Here is a 20310-nt window from a genome sequence, read left to right as displayed (position 1 = left end):
TCAAAAGTAAAAAGTAGCACTATTGTTATTTTGAAGAGGTGTATGAAAACAGAGGAGATAATTCAGTTTGTCATTTTCTCAAATGTTAACATTCTTCTAAAAAAAAAAATAAATAAATAAAAATAAAAAAAATAAAAAAAAAGGTACTTGTACAGTTTAGTCAAGACATTAAAAAATTAAAATATCAAAAAAAGTTTAAGTTGTACGTATCTGTTATGGAATGAAGTTCTCTGAAAAAAAATTTCACTTAATTTCATCAAGTAGTTTTTATTTTACAGCGGAAAAACAATTTGTTATGATACCGAGCAAAAGGTTCGATTTTTAGGAAGAAAAGCTAGTATTAAAGATGGGGAGGGGGTGTCGGCGCTTTAACTGGAGTTATCTCCCGTGTCGTTTCTAAAATTCAAACAAAAATTTAAAACAAATCCAAGATCTCTGCTTTCAACACGCTCTCATAAAAAGATGTTTTTCCGCTGTAAAAAAAAAAAAACTACCCGATCAAATTAAGTGGAATTTTTTTTTCTGAGATCTTCATGTCAAAACGGATATGTACAATATAACTTTTTTTTTTCGATTTTTTCATTTTTTAATGTCTTGATTAAATTGTACAAGTACCAAAAAAAAAAAAAAAAATAACTCATGAAAAATACGATAAAATTGATTTTTATTTCAATAATTTTTCTTCATTTTGAGTGAGGATACTTATTTTTCCTGACACGTAACTATATCAAAGAGTTTTTGTTTGGAATACGATTTTCATCCGTGTTTTTTATCTGTACGCAAGCACCCAATTTTTTGTTGCTGAGATGACCAAGTAAAATTTTATAAGTTACAATTTTCAACTTCCAATTAAAAAATATTTTAAATTTTATTTATTTTATTTTTTTCAGATTTTTACAACTCGAAGGGAATCCTTTCCGAACTCCTCGTCCTGCAATTTTAGCAAAGGGAAGCTCAGCCGTTATCGATTATCTACGGGATCGTATTGTCAAATAATAACCAATAGAAAAAAACACATGTGATAAATGTCAATTGCTTGTATTTCGTTTTTACCAATGTTCATATTGAAATAATGTCGTTTTTTAAAACGTTTTTATTTAGGTATATTTACCAATGGAAATTATTATAGCAACTATCACTTTGTATTAGTTGGATCATCCAGACTATTAACCTTATCTTGACTTATTTTCACGTTTCAGCTGATGTAACTTCGGACTTTCTTAAGGGGCATCTTTTCGAACTTGTCTATTGTTGTAAAAACCCTGCCTCCTATAGAATTTCAAACTGAACACTTTTATTTAATCCATGAGGTAGATTGTTCTCATCCTATCAACCATGATTTTCTCTTTGACGGTGTAGTCATTGCTGAGCAGCCGAGGCACTCTTGAATCCTCGTCATTGACTCCGGTTCTGCACCATTCTGAGCAACTCAGCCATGCTAATGTCCGTGATGTCTTTCACATTGTCTGGCATTCTTGTTTTTTTTTTTTTTTTTTTTTTTTTTGTCTTCCACGTCCTTTTTGTCAGGGGTTATACCAAAGAGCAGATCTTTCGTTAGGCCGTGCTCCCAAAAATGTAATTTCCTGTCATTGATGTTGTCCAGCAATCTTCGGCATGGTCCACTCTTCTCGAGAACTGATTCATTTGTACGTTTGCCCACACAGCTTACACAGTCGTCTACGATAGCAGCACAATTCAAAAGCAACAATTTTCCTCTTGCCAGCTTTCTTCAAGGCCCAACATTCTGTTCTGTATTTTTCTATTGAGAATACCAAAGTTTGCAGGAGTCGTTTCTTTGTACGTTGTGAAATGGATCTGTCTTTCCAGATATTCGTTAGCACCATTATGACTAACTAGAAGTATTAATGGACCCATAGTATGATGGTTAAAGGTGCTGATTACCAATTAGTTGTAAATTACCTTTTTGAAGATCGTAAGTTCAATCCTTACAATAAGCAATAACTAAAAACAACAATTAAAACTTTCATGGCTAACAAAACAAGAACAATCTACCCCTACAGATTAAATAAAGGGTTGACTTTGAAGTTCTAGTATATCTTTCCACATTCAACATTAAGAGAATTTGAAAAGATGTACCTGAATGAGGTTGAAAGTTACTCATCGAAATGTGAAAATAACAACCAGTATGAGAATAATAGTCTGAATATTATGATTAATATAAATTATCAATCCTCATCTCAAAAATTACATAGCAATCGATAGTGCTTGTCCAGCACTCCTGTCCCATGAAAAACCCAAAAAATAAAGAAAAATCAGTATAATGTACATATCCATGACAGAAACAAAATATCGTACACCAAAAACTTGAAGTGATCAAGTTTTTATTTTTAAACTAGCTGGGTGAGGAGGCGGGGGCGATCTTGCCGGTCGTAAAATATGCTTACATTATATTTTAATCCTATATATTTTAAATCCTGCAGATTTCATATTTATTATTACAGAACGAATTCTTTATTGAAAATATATATATATATTATATTTTTGTACTAATGTCTTTCTTTTTGCTCCCTGGGAGCTTATTATAAGAAAGGAGTTATCTGCCCTTTGTTTACTTTTTTTTTTTTTTTCGCCTCACATTTTTGAGGACGTATTATTTTGTTATCTTTTTTAATATTTTATTAAAATTTGAATTTTGGTGTACAATATATTTTTTCCATCACGGGTACATACATCACACAGATTTTTTATTTTTGCTTTTTTTTTATAGGGGAAAAGCACCCAATAAATTAAAAGAATACATGTATATAGGTGTGCATATGTTTGCTTATTAGAAAAATTTTCCAAATAAATGAACTAATGAGAAGAAATCCCTCTTTCTACAACAAAAATGAATATAATAAAGCTTAGTAACTATAAACCTAATTATAAAGTCATCGATTATTGACTTATGTTTTTTTTTTTAGTTTTTTTTTTTTTTATTCAACTTGCCTCTTATGCTTTTTTAAATAACTGCAAAAACCTTTTTTTATCAAGACAGGTAAAGTGTTCCATAGTTTAGACCCCCCCTCCCCCCCAAGTAAAAACAAAAAAGCAAATTGATCTCAAACTGTATTATGGAAATATTAATACGCATCAGAAATCAGCCTTGAGTATTGAAGAAATCAAACGAGAAATAAAGAGAGGGATAGATACATTATTATTATTATTATTATTGTTACTCACTTGGAGTTCTCACACAGATTATCAGAGATTGCTCGCTAGCAACAACTAATGATATTCCCTGGAGTTTGTGTGACAAGTCTCCCCAGATTTCCAATACTCTTCATCTCTGTCCATAACCTTTGCAAATGCATTTGCATTATCACAACAGCCGCTTTCCTTTGACTTCTCGCTGGTAATGACCATTGGTTTTCACTGGAATGTAGATTGCAATAAGCCACCCTAAGATTCTAATCTCTTCGCACTCATCGTAGAGGTCTGGTTAGTGCTCTCTCTCGCACTCTCTCTCCTAGGTATTTCTTTCCTCCTCAACTATTTGGTATGGTGCCCGTCGATGCTGACTCTACAAATTAAAAAAAAAAAAAAAAAAAAATTTTTTTTTTTTTTTTTTTTTTTCAGGTGGTGATAGGTTTGTTAATTATTTGGAAGTGGGGGAGAGGTATCATTTTAATTGCTATCTCCAGTTAAACCGGATTGTACACCCGCATGAGCATTTTCATGACAGTTTTCTGAACTTTACTACTTCCGTGCTGGCTTATGCCAAATTGGAAACAAGTGTTTTGTTTGTTGACATCATCACTAGAAGATTGGCATACAGATCCAATAGGCTCCCTCTATCCATTTTTTTTTCAATGAGCCTCCCACCTTCCTCCTCCACTTTCCTATATGTATTGTCTTCACCTCGGCTGCATAGCAACCCCCTCCAGAATCTCAGGGAGGCTAACAGATAATCTTGCCCAAAGGCCTGAAACTTTGCAATGGACGGATCTTCATCTCCCTAATGTATTCTACATATCCACTTATTTGAATACGTACAGTATTCCATCTTGTACTAGCTAGGCTCAACGTTGCTTAACTTCGGTGATCTAACGAGAATTGGTGTGTCAACATACACAAAAGTGGTTATTTGGAATTTTAACTAATTGTTCTAAGGGAGGTAATTCTATTTTACTAAGGATTTTAAGAAAAAACGATTTTTTTTTTTAACTACTTCATTTAATGTAAAATGCAATATTATAATTTTTTTTAAAAAAACATTTGAGTAATTGTAAGAAAAAAATTTTTTTTTTTTTTTTTTTTTTTTTTTTAGTTACCTCCCTTGGAATGATAGGGTAAAATTTCGAATCACCCACAAAAGTTAATAGCTTGAGTTTAACTATGTACTTAATTGCTTTATCGATCAGAATCTCTGGACCATGAATGGTCTTCTAAAAGATGTAGTAAATGCATTAATGACACAACAATTTAAAGTCAAATTGGACAATGCTTGGCCACTGTATCCTCTTCGGTGTACATTTTTGGCCCCATTCTCTCTACATGGGAACTGAAGCAGATTTTGGTGAATTTTTTAGATAAGGATTGATAATTTGGATTCGTCAAACTACAGTTCTCATCTTGGATGTTATTTGCAAAATGTTTCAGCCAATATAACCTCAGACATTCTTTAGGTGAATCTGAGAATCTGTATTGAATTTTTAAACAGAAACTTTTATTTAATCCACAAGGTAGCATGTTCTTATTCTGTCAGCCATGATCAAGTAGAAGTACAAAGTAATTCGTAATTCTGTCCTTAGTATCACCTGCACTGAGGATTGAACTTTCAATCTCCAGAAACCTGTCACTTAAAACTTGATTATCGCTTAACATTTATCTGTTCAGCCACAAGTGCTAAGTAATAATCAGTTTTAAGTGGGGAATCTTTTAGATCTACGGAAGTTTATTATGATTTTCAATAATGGCTATAAAGTTTTTTTTTATATCTTAGTGTTTACACTTGGGTCTTTTATTGTAGCTTTTTGTTTTTATGTAAAATGTAATACAAGGAGATGTTCAGTTTTCTTCAAGGTTTTATTTTGGAGAGAATTGATTCAGGAGGGAGAGAGATTAATATTCCCTTAACTAATTATTTAGTTATTTTAGTTAATTAATGATAATGAGCGACGCACAAACAGATGTCAAAGTAACGTTTTGCACTTTGATCATTCTTTTATGAAGAGACGTATTTTAAAAACCTTTGTTTCTCGTCTCGATAAAAGTGACGTCATTCATTGTCTCATTCTCTTTTGTCTACAGCTTTAAACTTTGATCTTACATGTCAGCCATCTTTGACTCCACCTTGGGAACGATTCCGTTTCACGGATTTTAATTATCATGCATTCGGTGTGACTCTTGTCAAAATCAATGCTAGCTAACTTAAGTGCCACTGATGCAGTGTCCCTAATATGTTATGGTGAAATATAGTTACCTGCCTCATAGTCAAAATGAAAAAAATCTGATGCTAATTTTTTAATTTTCTATAGACTTTTAGATCTCCACATGACCCCCTTTTTTTTCTTTTTTCTTTTTTTTTTCTTTTTTTTCTTTTTTTTTTTTTACTTTTTTTTTCTTTCTTTTTTTACTTTTTTTTTCTTTCTTTTTTTTTACTTTTTTTCTTTTTTTTTTTTTTTTTTCTTTATTTGTTTTTGTGTACTCTGTGGCTTGTATGTCCATAACCTGTTTTTAAAGGTTGCTGTCATCCAACCCTGGATCCTTTCCTTGGTGCTTCGTAAAAGTGTAACACTATACTTTATTTAATGATTCACAAGTTTACTGTGGATTGACTTGTAATAATACGTTGACAGCAAAAAAATTGTATAAAGAAGTTTATGTAAATATAGCACTTCTTTAAAGATAAAAGTAAAAAAATGAACTGTTAAATATGTTTTTGTTTCTCTTTTCCCCTGACCTTCTCTCTCTCTCTCTCCGACCTTCTCATCACACACACTTTCTCTCTTTTAGCCCTCTCCTTGCACATTTGTCACTTCCTTCCTTCATTACTCTGGTCCCCACTAATCTTTTAATATATTAACAAAACTGTCTCAAACTATTTGTAATAAATAATCAATCAAATAACTGGCCTATTTTGGAGTTTGGATATTATTTGTAACTTTTTCAATTGCTTTTCAAATTCTTGTAAAATATTCTGACCCTATCAGTTGGTTAAGCAAATCATCAAAGTGGCTTAAAAATCACTGAATAAAGAAAAGCACCGATTGATGTCGTGTTGTATATTTGTTTAATATTGTTAACCATGCGTCGTATGTATGTATGATATTCATTGTTGATATCCATATTTCTTCATAAATATTTTATGTATATATATAAAAAAAAAAAATCCTTATTTCTGTTTTCAGTCAAGACAACCATATTTGTTCAAAGGGAAATAACTCTTATTAAATATCAGGACCATTTCCCTTAATTTTTTTAATACTTTTCTACCTTTCATTTATTCATATGCAAGGTTCATTTTACTATTTAAATGAAACAAATTGAATCTTAAATAATAAAAGATTGGGTTTGTGTTTTGAAAACTAAACATTTTTATTTATTTATTTTTTTTTATTTTACATTTGCATGGACACACGTTTAAATCTAATAATATTTTTAGTAAATGGTCTCTTTTTAAAAATATTTTTCTTTCAATGAATATTCTGAAGACTCTTGTTAGAATTTAAGCAAAAACGTTACAATAAAATTCTTTTGTTCTGACAGCCAAAAAATTGAGTCTTCATTAACAAAAAAAAAAAAAAAATGGTATCTATCTTGTTAATATAGGGAGAATTCTGGACAATCACCATAATTTGTTTTCACTATTTTTTTATTTTATTTTTTTTTTTTTTTTAATTATACTTACATGTAAGATAATCAAACTGGCTTTCATAACTGGAAATTAAAGATTTTTTTTTTTTTTTTTTTTTTTTTTTTTTTTATTACAAATAATCAAATCAAACTTTTTTTTTATCATTGCAATGTTTTTTTAAATATTTTTTAATTATACAATATGGAACACATGTCAAGTAAAAAAAAAAAACTCTAGTGAAACCACTAGTAAAATGCAGAAAATTAAAAATGATTTAAAAATAAGTAATGGTATCTGCTTTATTTTTGTGTCAATTTCAACTATAAGAAACGATAATTGGCATGTCAGAAGTACTTAAGTATTACTGCATTATTTTAAAAAAAAAAAAAAAAAGGGGGGGTGGCAAAATAACAAGGGAAGTAACTCAGTTATGCTAAGAACAAAGCAAAATGAAAAATTTATTTAAAAAATTGACAATACAGAGTAGAACAATAAAAGTGTCACCTTAAAGAAAACAACACTACTGCTTTATTTTAAAACTTTTATTCAAAAAATCAATTCAGATAATTTTATCATGTAGAAGAGCTGACATTTACTCAATGTAGCCACCTTCAACCTCAATCACCACCTCGATACAGGTCCGGAACTGGGAGCATGTTTTTTCCACAAGTGCCAGCAGGAGCTCGGCAGATGGTGGCGATCAGGCTAGCTTTGGTGTTGTGGGAGGTCATGTTGGTGATGTTCTCGACGTATGACCAAACAAAGTAATCCAGCGGGTTCAGGTGGTGGGGGGGGGGCCAGTAGGAGGAGGATACAGTCTTAGCACTCCTTCTGAAACCAAGCCTGAGTCTCTTTGAACTTGTGGGCCCACGCCGAGTCCTGCTACCATACCCAGAGTCTGTCAGCAGCTACCTGATTGCACCAGGGGATCACCACACTATTCAGCATATCCAGATCTATTTTGGTGTTGACTTTCAAGCCGACTTCAAAGATGTGAGGTGGCATGATGTGACCCTCACTTGAAACAACACCAAAAACCATAAATGTGGCCAGAAACTTTGTTTTCATCACTTTGGGCACATTCCTGTTATTCATGGCAATCCAGCGATACATTTTGAGGGCGTTGGCAATGATCCTGTTGTCATAACTGATCAATAGACAGCATGAGTTGTACAGCATCGCATCTCCGATCTCACTCGTTGAACATTGTATCACTTTCAGACATGACAGAAGGGTCCTATTGCTCTTTGGATTTGTACACAACTGGCCAACTAGTAGATGGTCTGCGGGGGGGGGGGGAAGAAAACTGGTTTTTATCAAATGGAAATGGAATTATGTCCTCTTTTCTAGGGGGACAATTTTATTTTTCCATCCTTTAGTTACACACTATTTACCTCCCTTTGGAACTCTCTGGTATTTTTTTTTTTAGCCAAATGTTATTTTTGCTAATTTTTGTCAGAAAATGTTTTATTTAATGTTTTCTACTATATCATTTTTCATAATTTTTGGATAATTGTCATGTTATGTAATAAATATTAAGTAGAGAACATTGGTTTGCTTTGAAATTCAATATTAAAAATTTTAAATTTCACTATTATAATGCAGTTGCACCAAAACTCTTTGCTATACTTATGTATCATCCAAAAATAAGTATCCTTACCCAAAATTAGGGAAAATTATTGAGCAGAATTTTATTTTTATTTATTTATTTATTTTTTTTTTTTTTTCAATCTTCACCCCCAAACAAGCCAAGTGCCACTTTGAAGTAGGGGACTACTATCGGGGACAATTAGCGGGGGCGTTATAAAGGGAGATGAGTAGAAAGATGTTTGTTCACATTACACTTGAACTTCTGCATATCAGTACAGTTGGGAAAACAGTATCCTGGAAGGGAGTTCCAAAGACTTGCAATTCTGGGGAAGAAACTATTGGAGTAAAAGGCTTTCTTACACCTAGGGATCTCTACTGTAAAGGGTGGGACTTAGTTGCTTGTCGTGGGTAGTCACGTTGAGGAGGTACAAGTGCTTGCAGTTTGTCAGAGCAGCCACCATTAAAGTATTTGTAGAACAGGTAGAGGGATGCAACATTTCGTCGATGGGACAGAGGCTGAAGCCTAGATGACAGTTCAGGACCTATCAGGTTTGCGACTCTCTTTTGAACCCTGTTCAGGAATGAGAGACAAGCAGCAGATGCACCAGCCCAAATGTGACAACAGTACTCCATACATGGGCGAATGGTGGCCCTATAGAGGTACAGGATACTTTCAGGCGTAAGTAATTTTCTAGCACGGTAGAGAGAGCCCACCTTCCTTGCAGCAGCCTTGGCAATGCTCTCAATGTATATATTCCAGTTCATGTTTCCTGTAAACGTTAGGCCGAGGAGTTTAAAGGAAATATTTTCAGGCAGTGTATTCTTAGCCATTGCTATTGGTGGTAGAAATTACAAATAAAATCACTTTACGTATTTTGCCGATCTGCCATTCACTATTACTTGGTAAAATAAGAGTTATATCCCCCTGCTTTTCAAAGTTTACACTTTCATCAGTGGGGGATCTGAAAATACGATGAAACTGATTTTCTTAACTCCGGTATCCATTCTGTATGGATTTAATTTTAAAGAGTTTGTTGTTTCGATAGGTGTTTCTAAAATGAAAAAAATTCAAAATAATATACTTTAACTAAAACACTTGTATCTACTTTAAGTGTAATGTCGAAATTAGTAAAAAATTTCCAAGATCTGCTAGAATTATATTTTACAAAGAGGATAGTTATTCTAGATCCACCATTTTCTATTTTGAAGTGCATAAGTTAAGAATCATGCAGGTGCAGAAATAAAGATTAGCTGCAGGCCAGTTTCTGCTGTATTTTGCTTCCCCAAATAAATAGCATAAATTGTTTGATATGGAGGGTTTCCCCCACATTGATCAAAGCTGATTACCTTCAAGATGTCTCGACCAAGAGGGCCAGGCGAGTCGATTAGTTTCGCTTTATTTATATGAAAAAGACAAACAAACAAAGTAAAAGGACGGAATAGAGGGAATTTTATAAAAGTCGATCAAAATAAATGTAGAAACGACGTGCGTTCGCAAATCGGAGATATTATAATCTAGGGAGTATATAAAAAGTTCTAAAAAATAGTAACGTGGTCGAGAGCCCCCCTCCCCTCCAAGCCTTTCACGGACATACAAAAACGTGCGTGCCACTTCTGCCTTTTATATATATAGACTAGCGAGGGGTGCCCGGAGTTGCCCGGGTGTTTGAGGTGTGTGAATGGGGGGGGCGGGGGGGTTAAAAAAAGAAAGTAAGTATGAGGATCGAACCTGAACCGTTGAGGCAAAGTTGTAAATTAAAGTGTGGAAAAAAAAAAAAACGTGCAACGTTAACCATTGCCCCACCGTGAGATGCTGACGGAAACACGTTTGAATTTATTTAATTACTTGGATTTGGCAGGTGCCCGTTTTAATGAGTTAATGAGGTCAAGTTTGACTGCGGGATAGTATTCATTTACTGCTGAACGCTTCCCCCCGCCAAGATGTTATAGAAAAAAGACTAACCCACATGTGGCGAGCGACAAATATTGAATATTTATCTTCCCGAAATTGAGCAAATTAAATAGACAGGCGAGCTTCGTTGTTAACTGTGAGATATTACGATTTATGTGTGATATGAAAAATTTTTAAAAGTTGTGAAGCGACCGACCGCTTCTCTGAAAGAAGCCTTTTGTAGACACACAGAAAAAGCGAACACATTTAGGAAGTTGAGCTAATGCTTTTCGGGCACTCCTTAATAAAATAAATATTTCAACACAAGCTACTGAATAAACGAACAAACGACTTCATAAAACTTGCAAGGAAAAGGTTTATTGAAGTAAGGCAAGATGCCATTTAGATATAGCTGGGATAGAATTCGTCTGCCTTTGCTAAGTAGTTATTCCCAAGTGGGGACCGTCGATACCGATGTAGGCAGAGGGAGAGAGAGTGAGGAAACAGGTCCGCTCTCCTTGACATCTCGCTGGAAAAAGGAAGAGTTTTTCTTGTCCGGGACGGAAGCAGTTATAGTTCCTTAAGGGGGTAAGGAAGGTCCCTGTGCTATGCCTCTGATTGGTCAGTATGTGCCATATCGCACAGTCAGGGGAGGCACTGATGCACAAGAAAAGAGTTCTATATGTTTCTGCTACATAACCCCCTGCTTAGGCTGAAAGCCGACAGAGAAAAAGGTAGCAGAACGAATAGCAAAAAAAAATTAAATAAAAATGTCAATTTATTCACGTTATTTTTTTGTTTTTACGAAGAAAAAAAAATGTTCTTAGTTTTCTGTAAAAAGTTGGGGAATATCCTTTTTTTTTTTTTATAAAACCTTCTTTTTTGTAGAAAGGAGAGAAAGAAAAGTTTCTTTTTTAACAGAAATATACAGTTTTACATAGTTTCTTTGGCCAATGTACCCGTCGGCCACTACGTGTAGTGGTCACATAACTGTTCTCACGTGGAGTATTTACCTCAGGTGTAAGATGATGCTGTGTGTATGTTGGAGGAATGTGTGGTTCATGTATTAATGTGTCCAGAAAGGCTCTTTTTACCCTATCTATGGAAACTGTCTCTTTTTTATCACTAATGTGGAGGATAAAAGTTTTATCAGTGTGTGAAAGCACGCGATAAGGGCCAGTGTAGGATGGAGTTAGGGGAGCTTTTACTGCGTCCTTTCTAAGGAACACGTAGGTCCATGTTAATATGTCCTTCGGGACCAAAGATTTTATGGTCTGTTTCCTAGTCTGCATTGGTGGTAGCTTACTGAGATAGGCCCGTAGTCTGTTGACATACAGAGCTGAGTCAGTTGTTGTATCCTCTATCGGGGTCAACATCTGACCTGGCAATGATAGAGGTACTCCATAGACTAGTTCGGCTGCAGAATAATCCAAGTCCTCTTCGATTGAGGCACGACAGCCAAGAAGGACAACCGGTACATATTCGCTCCATCGCTGTTAGTCAGGGTAAGCACGTAATGCTGCTTTCAATTGGCGATGGAAGCGTTCAATCATCCCGTTAGAAGCAGGGTGATAGCTTGAAGTGCGAATACGTTGGATCCCTAGCATCCTGGAGAGTTCCTGGAAGAGGTGGGATTCAAACTGTACGCCACAATCAGTGGTGATGATAGTGGGAACTCCGTAACGTGATATCCAGCCTGAAATAAGGGCTCGCGCTACAGACTCAGCCGAAATGTCTGTGAGGGGAATGGCTTCAGGCCACCGTGTGAAACGGTCTATACAGGTCAGGAGATAAGTGAATCCCCGACTGACCGGCCAACGTCCAACCAGGTCGATGTGCACATGGCTAAACCGAGCATCTGGGGTGGTGAATGTTTCAAGGAGTGCACGGATATGCTTGTGCACCTTTGACTTTTGGCAGGATACACAGGAACGTGTCCAGGCAGTGATATCACGCCTCATATTTGGCCAGAAAAATCTAGCTGTAATCAGCTTCACTGTGGCTCTGCATCCGGAGTGTGCCAAATTGTGTAGGGTGTCAAAAACAACTCTACGATGAATCAATGGACCAAATGGTCGAGGTGAATCCGTTGAGGTGTCACAAATCATCTGCGTGTCCGAGGTAGGCACGGGCAGGTATGCATATTTGCAAGTTGCAAATTCAGGTGACGGCGGATCCAACGTGCCCAGACTTGGCTGGTCTAAGGCCATCTGCTGTAAGTTTATATCCGATGGTGAGGACAAAGAATTAATGGGAAGGCAGGACAAAGCATCTGCCGCAGCATTCTGCTCACCTGAGATATGTCAGATATTGCTGGTAAATTGCGAAACAAAATCCAAGGGGCGCGTTTCACGGGGAGAATATTTGCCCGGCTTAGAACGAAGTGCATATGTAAGCGGACAGTGATCAGTATAGATCACAAATTGACGGCCCTCGAGTGAATGTTGGAAATGTTTCAGTGCGAGGTACATTGCCAGGAGTTCACGGCCAAACGTGCTGTAACGTTGTTCTGCCGGTTTCAGCTGTCTCGAAAAGTATGCGAGAGGTTATAACTGTTGTTGGTGCTGCTGTTGCGATACTGCACCTACAGCTGTGCCTGATGCATCAACGACTAGTGAAAACTGGACATCAGGTACAGGATGTGCAAGTAGAGATGTTGTTGCTAGTTTTGTTTTTACTTCATTGAAAGTTTTAAGCTGGACCTCATTAAGTGAGATCTGCTCATTTTTCTTCTTCCTGTTACGTAACAGGTCGGAAAGAGGAGCTAGAAGATTCGCACAGTGTGGGATAAAGCGTCTGTAGTAGTTCAACAGACCGAGGAAGTGCCTTAGTTGGCGAAGTGAAGTGGGTGGTTGAAGGTCTTGCAGAGCCTTCACCTTTTTCGGTAGCAGAGATATACCGTCTGGGCTGATAATGTGGCCCAGGAAAACTAGTGACGAAGCACCGAAAACGCATTTACCAGGGTTAATCCTCACCTGGTATTGCTGAAACCGTTCGAATAGTAGGCGGAGGTGAGTGACATGTTCCTCAGATGAGGCACTTGCCACGAGGAATGTCGTCTATGTAGTTATAGACGAAGTTCAAGTTGCGCACTACTTCGTCCATGAAGCGCTGAAATGTGCTAGCTGCGTTTTGTAAACCAAAGGGCATAGTTAAGAATTCAAATGCTCCAAATGGAGTTGTTACCGCAGTCTTAGGTATATCGGCCGGATTCACTGGAATCTGATGGTAAGCCTTAACTAGATCCAGTTTGGAGAAGGTCTTACAACCATGCAGAGAGGAAGCAAAGTCTTGTATATGTGGGACTGAGTAAAGATCAGGTACCATCATGGCATTGAATCGTCGGTAGTCCCCAGTCAGACGCCAATCTCCATCTCGTTTCGGGACCATATGCAAAGGGGAAGCCCATGTACTGAACGAGGAGCGTATTATTCCTAGCTGCAGCATATGGTTAAATTCTGCCTTCGCTGCCTTAAGTTTATCAGCAGGGAGGTGGCGAGGGTATGAGAAAACAGGAGCACCTGTGGTCTTGATGTGGTGTTTTGTGGTGTGCGTGGGTTTGCTCACCACAAAATTTAAGTTGGTTAACTCCAGGTAGGAGTCTAAGGCGGTCTGATACGGGTTATCTGAAGCGGCAATGAAGAATACTGGGCTGATAGATGGGTGTTTGTTTTTACACCAGGGACAGAAAGTTCTGTATTTGCATCTATCAGCCGGCGTCTGCGCATATCCACTATCAGGTTGAAGTGGTGCAGGAAGTCCGCGCCTAGTATGGGGTAGAGTAAATCTGCTATAGTGAAGACCCATGTAAAGTCTCTCCATAATCCAAGTCCAGAGGACGAGACATTTGACCGTACGTGAGAATGGGAAAATGATTTACCGCTTGCAGAGTGATGGACGACACTGGAGGCTTCTCTGTGAGAATTTAAGTGGCCAAATACTACAAGCTGCCCCTGTATTTACCAAACAACGTGCTTGGGATCGAGAGTCCATAATGAAATGGGCACGGTTGTTGTGAATATCCCGTGGAGAGCCTGCCGTGCTCAGCTCCCCAGACCTTAGTTTCCCTGGTTAATGTATGAACAGGGGTTTTTGCATTTCCGCGCCTCCATACCAAAACGACTGTGATAAAAGCACAGTTTCGGCTTGTTTGAGTGGCGTTGGTGGCGGCGGTAGTGACCTGTATGTAAGGAGTTAGTCTGCAGATGGTGCTTGCGCAACTGCGGCTTCAGCTTGCTAAATTTTTTTTACCTCGTGAGTGAGTCTCTCAATGGCTTTTAAAATAGCCATATCTACGATGTCGTTAGGTTGTGACATCATTGCGAAGGCTCGCGGCAACTATTTTATATATATATATAAAGAAAACGACAACAGACAGAAAAAATTAACTATCCAAAATATAGATAGGATCACGTGGGGGAAAAAGGGGAAATATTTAAAGAGAGACAAAAATAAGAAAAATATTTAACAGGCTAAAAAGAGAGAGAAGAAAAAATTTTACCAGAAAATAAATTAGAAAAATGGTTCAAAAGAGCAGTGGTATAAAAAAAAATGGACAATATGTGTGCGTGGGTTTTTTTTTTTTTTTTTTTTTTGTGTGTGTGCCTCTGTGTGTAACCTATAACCTGGAGGTAAATGAATTCTTTAAACGGTTACTTACGTTTTGGCCAATACGTGTAAGCAAGTTTTTTTTTTTAGTTTTTTTTTCTTTAGTAAAAGTTCTCTCTTTTGTTTTGCGGAATTAACTGTCCCTCGAATTACTTGTCTCCTGTTCACATGCATGCACATTGTGGCGTCGTTTTCCCCAAGAAGAGGGTGAAAGAAAAACTTTTAGTCACTTTGGTTTTCAAGTCATTTACGACGAACTGCTATCCGTGTCTCTCGCGTTCTTTTTCCTAGGAATCCACCACGCGGGCCAAAAGAGTCTGGTGCAGGAAATAATGTCTTCTTTTTTCGTTTTTTTTTATATGGTGACGAAGAAAAAAATGTTCCCGTGAGGAATTATATATGCTGATGACACCACACTCTATAGCAGGCACGACAGGAAAACAAATTAACATATATCTAAAGTAATGGCAGAAACACTAAAGGATGACCTCCAATCAGTAGTGGAATGGGGACAAAAATGGATGGTCACGTTCAATGCCGCCAAGACAAAACTGGTTTCATTCAATAATTACAAGAAAGAAACCTTCTCTACCACCTATAGCAATGGCCAACGACTCTTTATCTGAGAGTACGTCTCTCAAGCTCCTTGGCCTAACGTTCACAGGAAACATGAGCTGGAACAATTACATCGAGAGCATTGCCAGGGCCGCTGCGAGGAAGGTGGGCTCTCTCTACCGTGCTAGAAAACTTCTAACACCCGAAAGTATCCTGTACCTCTACAAGGCCACTATTCGCCCATGTATGGAGTATTGCTGTCATATTTGGGCCGGTGCATCGGCTACAAGTCTCTCGCTCCTTGACAGGGTTCAAAAGAGAGTCGCAAATCTGATAGGCCCTAAACTGGCATCTAAGCTTCAGCCTCTGTCCCATCGTCGAAACGTTGCATCCCTCTGCCTGTTCTACAAGTATTATAATGGTGAATGCTCTGATGAACTGCAAGCACTTGTGCCCTACGACGTAAACACCCTCGACAGACACGACAAGCTGCAAAATCCCACCCCCACACTGTAGAGATCCCTAGATGTAAAAGATCTTTCTACTCCAGTAGTTTCTTCCCCAGAACTGCTAGACTTTGGAATTCCATTCCAGGTCACTGCTTCCCCAACTGTACTGACATGCATAAGTTCAAGTGCAACATGAACCAACATCTCGCTGCCCAAATCCCTACATAGTACCCCAGTAGATGTTTCCCCTGATAGTAGCCCCCTACACCAAAGTGGCAATGTGCCTTGTTTGGGGTGAAAATGTAATAAAAAATAAAAAATAAAAAAAAAATTAAAAAAATATATATCCTTCTCAGAGGTGTGAAGTTTATCCGTAGTATTACTTTTCTTGAGGAAAGTATTTCAGGAATTTCTGCTCGCCGTCCCTTTCCTTGCTTAGACGGGGTAGAAGTCCGGCTTGCCATTCAGTAAACTTGTGTATCACGTCGGGGTCACCATTTTAGGAAGTTGAGTTAATGATTTTCGGGCACTCCCTAATAAAATAAATATTTCAACACAAGCTACTGAATAAACGAACAAACGACTTCATAAAACGTAAAAAAAGGTTTAATGAAATAAGGCAAGATGCCATTTAGATATAACTGGGATAGATTTTTCTGCCTTTGCCCAGTAGTTATTCCCAAGTGGGGACCGTCGATACCAATGTAGGCAGAGAGAGAGAGAGTGAGGAAACAGGTCTGCTCTCCCTGACGTCTCGCTGGAAAAAGGAAGAGTTTTTCTTGTCCGGGACGGAAGCAGTTATAGTTCCTTAAGGGGGTAAGGAAGGTCCCTGTGCTATGCCTCTGATTGGTCAGTATGTGCCATATCGCACAGTCAGGGGAGGCACTGACGCACAAGAAAAGAGTTCTATTTGTTTCTGCTACATACGCATACATACATTTTCGCTTTTATATGTATAGATGGCTGCTCGATCTTCACGCATTTATATAGATCATTTACAATTTAGTTTAAAGTTACACGAATAAAAAAGTCATAACTTTCTATATAGCAGCTACCTCTGGTGATGTTTACATCTAATGAAAATAGCGTTCCTTAATTCTAAACTGTCCAAGCTTTCTTTCTTTATTCATTTGAATTTATAAAAAATATTGGTGGACCGATAGAGAGACAACGACAGAGCGAGATTTATATGTGCATTTTTTACATTCGACCACATTATCGAACAGAGCAATAGATAGATAGATAGATAGATAGATGTATATATACATCTATATATAAGTAAATGGTACCTTATGCTACAACAGAACACCGACCCATTTGGTTTTTAAGAGGTATTCGAGATCGCTGACAACGAATCTGATAATCAAACCTGTCGCAAATTTACCATTTGCATGGTATGAACCCCTGGACCCTGAGGCTATTTTGTGCCATTACACTGCCTTCAGTAGTGTTTTCTTATAGTGAAATGACTTCTCACATCGCGGAGGAATCTTTAGCAGACATTTGAAATAACAAGAAAATTTTTTTTAAATTTGGTTCATTTTTTGTGTGTGTGTTACGTATTTTTTAATGCTCTAAAAAATTAAGTTTTCATGAGCGGTCTATAAAAACATATTTATTATTTTTCGTTCTTTTTTTTGGGGGGGGGGTATTCTATAATAGAACTTATGTAGTTTAACAAGTACTTCTGCAGTTTAATTAACCATTCTTCTGTAAGTAACGCGCCGACATTTACCAAGTAGAATGCCGTTTAACATTCCACAAAAATTCTGTTTACATTAGGGAGTGGGGCGGTGGAGGCGTTTGGCTTGGCATTTTTATTTCAATAAATAAACGACGACGACGACGACGACGACGACGACGACAACGATGATGATTGTTGCAGTAGCAAATCACACATGTAAGAAGTTGCCATACAATCTTAATAATGGAGAGATTTAACCTTAATCGATCGTCCAATTCAAGGGAAATAATCGCAAAGTAACTATCGGAGTTATCTCCCTTTGGCCTGTTACTATTAGCGACGTAATAAACTTTCTTTGATTATTGAAAGTTTATTCTGTAGTTCGATGCGCAAGAATAATGGTTCGTAGTAAGTAACGACACAATATTTTATTTCATTCATTTTTAATTTTATCGTAAAATATTATTTGGGTTTTGAATGATTCCTTTGAATATCTGTTTGCAAACAATTTGAAATATATATTTTGATTAAAACATAAAAATAGGGTTGAATGTTAAATAGAAACTCGCTCGAGGAAGGGCGACTCGAGACCAAACGATAACAGCAGTAAACCAGAATAACGAAGACTCCGCAGTAAACGGTGTTAGAAGAAAATTGGTTCCTGATATTAAAGATTTCTTGTTGTGGTTAAAAATAAGGTACTCATGCATTTTTTGACTGTGCTAGTGCACTTACTGATCCGCGCTATTTTTTTAAATCGTATTTCCAAGTTAATTAAAGTTTTATGATATTTTTTTTTATTCACTTGTAAGGTTAAAGTATAGAATAGTTATAAAACACCCTCCCTCCCCATGTTAAGAATGGCTTTTTAAATAATAAGGTAAAACTATACAAACACCGTGACAGCGAATTAACCCTACCCCTAACCCTAACCCTAACCCTAAACCTAACCCTAACCCTAAACCTAACCCTAAACCCTAACCCTAACCCTAATCCTAACCCTAACCCTAACGCTGTCACGGTGTTTGTATAATAATACCAATAATAACGTTATTATTTTAGCATGGATCAATAAGGGCACTAGTACCCTTTTGGTATGAATTTCCGTGAAAGTTGACAATTTTTTTTTTTTTTTTTTTTTTTTTCTAAGTTGAAACCTTTTTCATCGTGGGGGCTCCCGGCTCGGCTATTAAAGAACAGAATATTTATTTAGGAATATTTTAATGCCTGTCATTTTCGTGCGTGAATATAAAATGAGTTTTTTTCCTTTTTTTCAATTTTATTCAATCGCCTCCTGCATCCATTTCAAATTTCTAATTTTCATTGTCATATGCTTCTTTGCTTAGCAAATGATTTGGAAAATAAACATTAAAAATACTCCACACTTTATCACCCTACTAATTGCTTAAATAATTTTTTTTTTTCTAAAAAATAAAAAAGACTAGTTTTTTTCTTTTTTCCTTTGTGTTTTAACATTTGATCAGTGCTCGGCTTATTCCGGCGGTTCTCGTCAGCTACCGGTGGAGCCCGACCGAGCTGACGTCACAGAAATCAGGGTCAAAAGATGCATGAGTACCCAATTTGGTGCTTATTCCAAATATTTGTTTTTTTACAAAACTAAATATGCAAATGGCTGAGTTCTTTTTTTTTTGGTGGGGAGGGGGGTAATATATGATAAATTGTTTGCACTTGTGCATCTATGTTACCGCGCTGATATAATTCCGTTATTATTTAGAAACCCATTCTTAACATGGGGAGGGGGAGGATGTTTTGTAATTATTCTATACTTTCACCTAACAATTTAATGAATTAAATTTTTACGATATTTTTGTTTAACTTAAAAATACTATTTAAAAAAAAAAATAACAGCATGGTAACATAGATGCATAATTGTTTTGTTGATTTTCATTTGTAACTTGTGGCTGTGCTGCACTGCGTCGGTACACACAACGCCGATTCAAACACAAGATCAAATACACTCAACATCAAATTACCATCAACACTTACCCTGTGAACTCAGAGTATGGAAAATTCCCATATGCACAAAACAAAATCACTGAAAAACAAAAATATCCTAACTAGGCTAAGGATAGTAAACCTTGGATAAAATGATGGTTAAAATTATTACGAAGCTGTCAGGATTTGAACCTGAAATCCCCGGATCCGTAGTCAGATGTGTTATCCATTGCGCCACAAGTCCTGTCCGTATACTGGAAGATGTTACCGCAAGTGTATACAGACAGTGCTAAACTTCATTGACATGGGCAGGTAACTTTTTCGATAATGCACGAAACGGCCCCAGAACCCTTATTACGGGTTTTTTGTATGACTTGACGTTGTTCATTACGAACTATATATAGATAAGGACAATGTAGGGACTCACATCTTTCAGAGAAAAAATAATAATTTTTTAATTCGGTGCACCGGTTTCAAAGTTTTATTGGTATATATATACACACACACACACACATAAATAAATAAATTTAGAATTTTATTAATAGTATAGATAAACACTCAATGGTGCCAAAACGCTGAGCGTTTTAATTCACTAGAAGTATTTTTTTTTTTTTTCGTTTTCACAAAAGTGATAATAGCAAAACGGGAAGACAATCCAAAATTAATACTTTTTTTTATAAATATTCTAAAATGCATGTTACAATTCTTAAAACTTTTATTTTATTTAATTAAAAAAAAAAAAGGGGGGGTATTTTTTACGAAAGTATCCAGCGTAGTT

General features: G+C 36.6%; 2 protein-coding genes across 4 annotated transcripts in view; both read left to right on the top strand.

Annotated features, from left to right (window-relative positions):
* LOC145287796 (leucine-rich repeat-containing protein 40-like) overlaps positions 1–20310 on the top strand; it is an 89660-nt gene that overhangs the window by 65390 nt on the left and 3960 nt on the right. Inside the window, exon 14 of one of the 2 annotated variants that reach the window (XM_080135638.1) lies at positions 891–1034. In XM_080135638.1, the coding sequence (XP_079991764.1) occupies positions 891–996 (106 nt within the window). In that variant the 3' untranslated portion in view covers positions 997–1034. Of the gene's footprint in view, positions 1–890; positions 2274–20310 lie in introns of those variants that run through there. The other variant, XM_080135637.1, reaches the window with a different exon arrangement.
* The window catches only part of LOC145287797 (dynein axonemal assembly factor 11-like), a 76533-nt gene continuing 74004 nt past the window's right edge, over positions 17782–20310 (top strand). The window contains exon 1 of one of the 2 annotated variants that reach the window (XM_080135639.1): positions 17782–17984. In XM_080135639.1, the coding sequence (XP_079991765.1) occupies positions 17975–17984 (10 nt within the window). In that variant the 5' untranslated portion in view covers positions 17782–17974. The remainder of the gene's footprint in view (positions 17985–20310) is intronic. The other variant, XM_080135640.1, reaches the window with a different exon arrangement.

Source organism: Euprymna scolopes, chromosome 11 (genome assembly GCF_053919585.1).
Source record: "Euprymna scolopes isolate OS-2025 chromosome 11, ASM5391958v1, whole genome shotgun sequence".
NCBI classification, from domain to species: domain Eukaryota; kingdom Metazoa; phylum Mollusca; class Cephalopoda; order Sepiida; family Sepiolidae; genus Euprymna; species Euprymna scolopes.
This window is presented reverse-complemented; position numbering and strand designations above follow the sequence as displayed.